The 6,437-nt window shown below is 34.9% G+C and overlaps 2 protein-coding genes across 2 annotated transcripts; both read left to right on the top strand.

Annotated features, from left to right (window-relative positions):
- The first annotated feature begins 1,507 nt into the window (after positions 1–1,507).
- On the top strand, positions 1,508–4,071 carry LOC150030274 (uncharacterized). The gene has a single exon (XM_090309872.1). It carries the CDS (start codon positions 1,508–1,510, stop codon positions 2,639–2,641), a length of 1,134 nt encoding a protein of 377 aa, XP_090165998.1. The 3' UTR covers positions 2,642–4,071.
- Positions 1,649–4,881, top strand: LOC120090752 (putative receptor-like protein kinase At3g47110). The gene is made up of 2 exons (XM_090309871.1): positions 1,649–4,184; positions 4,284–4,881. The coding sequence occupies exons 1-2, from the start codon at positions 2,840–2,842 to the stop codon at positions 4,739–4,741; spliced, it is 1,803 nt and encodes a 600-aa protein (XP_090165997.1). The 5' UTR covers positions 1,649–2,839; the 3' UTR covers positions 4,742–4,881.
- The last annotated feature ends 1,556 nt before the right edge of the window (positions 4,882–6,437 follow it).

Raw genomic sequence — 6,437 nt, forward strand, 5'->3', positions numbered from 1 at the left:
TCTATCACCAATAACGTGCTATCAGTGGTAGCTTCAATCACCAATAACGTACTATCGAGTAGTTTCTATCATCAATAACATGTTATTAGTATTAGCTTCTATCACTGGTAACATACTATCAGTAGTACCTTCTATCAATCATAGCCACTGGACACCTTTTTGCCAATTTCTTGTCCTTCCAATCATTTATAAGTTCCTTTTCTTTTCGATGATAGCTTCTACCACTGATAAACATGTTATTAGTGAAAACTTTTAGGCATTCCACTTACATTTTAGTTCAAGATTCAACTTTATTAATTAAATTCACTAAGTTGTCTATCAATGAAAGATTTCTATAAGTGGCTATTAACTACGAAAATATAATCAAAGATTAAGCTATCAATGATAGAAAATATTAGTGGTTATCACTGATAGACTTTCATTTGCAATTTATATTTATTATTTGTATAATAATCAAACTTGATGATTGGCTTGTTGGTGTTAAGTCACTTATGAATTAAGTACTTTCAAGTCCTGTGCATGAAACTCAGCCTCATAATTCTTGTGAAAAAAGGGGGGAAGAAGAAAAAATTCAAATAAAAGAGGAGGGAAGAAGCAAAAATCAATGAAAAGAAAGAAAATTAAAAAAAACTAAAAAAAAGATTGAAAATTAAAAAAAATTCAATGATTGACTAATCAACTCATCCATATTTGCAAATATTTTAAAGATGTAATATATTTTTAGATTTTTTCTCTTATTCTACTATGTATCAACAAATATCCTTTTATAAATACTTTTAATTAGTAATTTAACTAATATTATTATTTGATTGACAAATAATTGTTTTTGCTCAAAACTTTGAGTTGAGTTTATTGTTTATCAATTAATCTATTAAAATTTTATACAGTTATCCATGATTAATTTTATAAATTAAAATGAAAGATAATTTGTTTCCATGAAATTCTAAGAATATTTTCATGCACAAATAAATACAATTATCTTGATTCCAAACAATATTTTTATTCCTAAATACTTTAACTTCTGGGTATCTATAAAATTTTAAATCAAATGACTTCTAAATGGTTTTTTTATTAGTATCCCATCATGTAATTCTTTAGTCGGTTGTTGTATTATTTCTTCCAAAAAAAATAATAATAATTAAACTTAAAATTTAAAGGTAAAATATCTATTCCTTTTCCTTGATGGATATTTCTTTCATATTCAATACTGCACACAAGATACTCACTCCAACGTATAAAAGTCCATCAGGAAAAAAAAAACAAACTCACACCAAGAATTACTCCATTTAGTGGGGTTTCTAAGCTAAGATATTTTGAATTAATCATGTGTACAAATTATTTATTTCATCACCTTATATTTACTTCCCCTCAAATTTTGGTCTCCATAAAGGGCCTATCGCCTCTGTATGCTTTATGAGCTTACCTTGTGAGTTTAAGGTTCCATTGTCACAAATGTAGCATAATTTCTCTCAACAGGAAGAGGCAAGATTGTTACAATACCAAGAAGATGCCACGTATATTTTTCTATCACATCTTACTGATTTCTTTGATCTTACTCGTGGAAAGTACAACCACTTCTGGAGATGAATCAGATCGTTTGGCTCTACTTGATTTCAAAAGCACAGTAATAAACGACCCACTTGCAATTATGAGCTCCTGGAACGATTCCACACATTTTTGTAATTGGGTCGGTGTTACTTGTAATACTACTCTCAAAAGAATAGTGGCTTTGCGCTTAGAAGCTCGAAAATTGGTTGGTTTGTTACCTCCTTCACTGGGAAATCTTACTTATCTCAGGGCAATCAACTTGGGGGACAACCATTTTCATGGCCCAATTCCACAAGAGTTTGGTAAGCTACAACAATTGCGTTATCTGAATTTGTCCTTCAATAATTTTAGTGGAGAGATTCCAAGTAATATGAGTCATTGCATCGAACTTGTTGTTCTACAAATTGGTAACAATGAGCTTATAGGTCAGATTCCACACCAATTCTTCATGTTGACCAAGTTGGAACAACTACGATGTCAATCCAACCAGTTGACTGGAGATATCCCATCTTGGATAGGAAATTTGTCTTCCATATTTGATCTGTGTTTTCCATATAACCATTTTGAAGGAAAAATTCCCAGTGAAGTTGGACGTTTATCTAGATTGAAATTTTTTGCAGTTGATGCAAACTATTTGACAGGTACAGTACCACTTTCTTTGTTTAATATTACTTCTCTAACTCAATTGTCTCTCACCCAAAACAAATTCCACGGAAATTTACCACAAAATATTGGATCCACTCTTCCAAACCTGCAGTTCTTCTATGGCGGTATCAATTATTTTAGAGGCCCTATTCCCACGTCCTTTGTCAACGCCTCCCGCCTTCGGGTATTAGATATTTCTCAAAACAATATCACCGGAATGATACCGGATGGATTGGGGAGCTTAAGAGACTTGGAGTTACTCAATTTTGTTAACAACAAACTTGGAACTGGGAAAGTTGGTGATTTGAATTTCATCAATTCCTTGACTAATTGTACTAGTTTAAAGATTTTGGGTCTTGCTGTGAATCGTTTTGGAGGACCATTGCCTTCCTCCATCGCCAACCTTTCAACCCAACTCATATATCTACTTTTAAGTGGAAATATGTAAAGTGGAAGCATTCCTGCTGGGATTGTAAACTTGGAAAACTTACAAGTTCTTGTAGGAGAATTTAATTATCTGAATGGTAGTCTTCCTTCTAATATTGGGAATCTTCAGAATTTGGAAGAGATATTGTTGCAAGGGAACGAATTAACTGGGCCAATTCCATCGTCCATTGGTAACTTATCTTCACTCAACAAGCTCAACATGAGCTATAACAAAGTTGAAGGAAGTATACCACCAAGTTTAGGACGATGCAGAAGCTTGCAAGTGCTTGACCTATCTCATAACAACCTAAGTGGCAACATACCAAAGGAAGTTATCGGCCTCTCTTCCCTTTCCATCTACTTGGGCTTGGGTCATAACTCGCTTAATGGTTCTTTGCCATCTGAAGTGGGTGAGCTAAATAATTTAGCACAATTAGATGTGTCGGAGAACATATTATCAGGTGAAATTCCTATCAACCTCGGTAAATGTACAAGCATGGAGCGCTTGGATCTTGGGGGTAACCAATTTGAGGGAACAATTCCACAATCTTTGGCAGCTTTGAAAGGCCTAGAGAAATTAAACCTCTCCAACAACAACTTGTCTGGGTTAATTCCTCAATTTCTTGGCAAGCTTCACTCACTCAAGTATCTCGATCTGTCCTATAATAACTTTGAGGGGCAACTGCCCAAAGGAGGAGTTTTTTCCAATTCAACCATGGTTTTTGTCTTTGGGAATAAAAATCTATGTGATGGTTTACCAGAATTACATTTACCTCCGTGCGCATCTAACCAAACACATTTGCACTCCAATAAGCCATTTCTAAAATCAAATGTATTAATTCCCACGGCATTTGCAATCACCTTTGTTGGTATTTTGGTGATCATCATTTTTGTGTGTTTCGTGCTTAAGAAGTCAAGGAAGGATGCTTCAACTAATTCTTCTTCTGCAAAGGAGTTTCTACCACAAATTTCTTACTTGGAACTCAATAAATCAACGGAAGGATTCTCTATAGACAATTTGATTGGTTCTGGTAGTTTTGCCTCTGTCTATAAAGGTGTTTTCTCGAATGATGGGTCTATAGTTGCCATTAAAGTTTTTAATCTCCAACAACAAGGTGCTTCCAAGAGTTTTATTGATGAATGCAATGCTCTCTCCAAAATACGACATCGGAATCTCCTCAAGATCATAACTTCTTGTTCAAGTATTGATGGACAAGGCAATGAATTTAAAGCTCTAGTCTTCAATTTTATGTCCAATGGAAATCTTGATGTATGGCTTCATCCAACAAATGATGGGACCAATAAAAAAAGGTTGAGTATCATCCAAAGATTGAACGTTACTATTGATATTGCATGTGGATTAGACTATCTACACAATTATTGTGAAACTCCTATCATTCATTGTGATCTAAACCCCAATAATATATTGCTCGACGATGATATGGTGGCTCATGTAGGAGACTTCGGGTTAGCTAGATTTATGTTGAAAGAATCAAATTATCATATATCCTTTAGTCAAATCATGTCACTTGCACTCAAGGGTTCTATAGGATATATCCCTCCAGGTACTCTTTAAGTTATATGCTATCATTTTTCAATGGTAATTTCATGTCTCTAATTTTCCATAGGTAGTACTTTGTATGATAATTGATGAACAATTACAGAGTATGGTAGTGGTAGCAAAATTTCTATTGAAGGAGATGTCTTCAGCTACGGGATACTATTATTAGAGATGATCATCGGAAAAAGACCCACTCACAGCACGTTTGACAATGGTGTGGATATTCACTTGTTCATTGCAAGAGCACTACCTCATGATGCTTTGAAAATAATCGACCCTTCTATAGTATTTGAAGAAACATGCAGAGAAGAAGAGATCGAAGAGGAAATGCAAGAAATAGCAATAATGAGCCAACAAGATCTTAAAGAAATTATGCCAAGATGGATGGAAGAATGTCTAGTCTCAATAATGAGAATTGGTCTATCATGCTCCTTGAAGGAACCAAGAGAGAGAACACCGATGAATGTTGTCCTAAATGAATTGCAAGCAATTAGAAGTTCCTACCTCAGGTTTAAGAAGGAACGTCGAAAGTTTCATAGGCATTTGCTTCACCAAGCTTAAGAGGCAATAAATGAAACTTTATTATTTGGTCACAAGCAATAGGTTTCGGTTTGAATATCCACCTTTCAGACTAGCAGTTCCCAAAGGAGGGTGCAATAATGTTATTTAAATATAATAATAGTAAGACTCTTTAACTTAAATTTCCTTCTTTTGTTGGTAGATTAATTGGAGTATTTTTCGAGATCCAAGCATTCTGATTCTTCTAGCAAGCATTTCCAAATGCAAATCTATATTCACAACGCACGTATGATTGATTTTGATTATGGTTAAATTTCCTCGTTAAGCCAAGCCCCTAAATGAAAGAATAGTGATTTAATATTTTTTGCTATTTGACCTTGATTGACTTTGCAATGTTATTGGAACTAAAGTAACTTCTATCATTGCCAACAAGAACTCAACTCAATTGACATCTATATGTGTTAAAAATAAGAGGCTTATGGTTCAAATCTTTTATCCCCAATTTGTACTAAGTGGTCTACGGGTGCGGGGAATGGGAAAGGAGAAACGGAAGAGGATGTGGAGATAGGGAGATAGAAAGAGAGTTAGGGGGTGTTTAGCTCACCAACATGAGTTGAGTTGAGTTGGTATAATATGTCAACTCAATGTTTGGCCGACTAATTTTCAATGTTGATAGAGTTGAATTGGTATATTTTATCAACTCATCCCAACTCAGTGCAACTCTCTCTTCTTCCAATGTTTTCAATGGCTCCACCCATTGATCACAGTCAAACTTCGGGAACCAACTTCGAGCTTTGACAATCATCTCCAATGACAACTCTGACAACAAACTCCAGGATCCGACAATGACCTTCAATGATAGCTCCAACAACCACTTTCGCACCACCAACTTCAACGACCAATTCTAGGCTCCGGTAACCACCTCCAATGACAAATTCGATGACCCAACAACGATGACTACCTTCGCTTGACCAACTTTGACCACCAATTTCAAGCTTCGGCAACAAACTTTGATGACCAACTTCGACAACCTCCTTCGTAGGCTCCGACAACCATTTCTGACGACAAACTCCGACGAAAATCAACTTTGATGACCACCTTCAAGTGAGCAACTTTGAAGACCAAATTCGGGCTTCGACAATCTTTGGCAACGAACTTCAATACCACCTTTATGCCACTAACTGAAGGCTACGACAACCACCTCCGACTGCAAATTTCAGCAAAAATCATCTTCAATGATCAACTTGGACGATCACCTTTGCAGGACCAACTTCGGGCTTCACAAACCACCTTCATGCGACCAACTTAATTTTCAACAACCACCTCTGACTACAAACTCCAGCGAAAATCATCTTCGATAATCAACTTTGAAAACCACTTCCGACTGTTATAAGACTAATGACTGTCAAAATATGTTGTAGGGTTGTTGATTACATAAATAATAGTATTATGTCTACATTAAGTGCAATATTTATACGTATAAATTTATAAAAACATATTTTTATTCAATTAAATTCATATATCAAATGAGTGTTAAGATTATTTGGAAAAGTAAGTATGTAGTTGAAAAGTATGTAACATGTAACAAGAAAAAAAAACCCATCAAATGGAGACTTTTTCTTGAAACATTTTTTAGCAAGAATTAGTGATATGATTTGTTCTCTAATAATCCTCCAAATTTGGAGGAATTGAAAGTGAAATTGTTGAACAAATGTGGTGGTATTTGAATGGTTGTTAA

Source organism: Benincasa hispida, unplaced genomic scaffold (assembly GCF_027475165.1).
Source record: "Benincasa hispida cultivar pf3 unplaced genomic scaffold, pf3_genome.v1.1 HicScf365, whole genome shotgun sequence".
Lineage (NCBI taxonomy): Eukaryota > Viridiplantae > Streptophyta > Magnoliopsida > Cucurbitales > Cucurbitaceae > Benincasa > Benincasa hispida.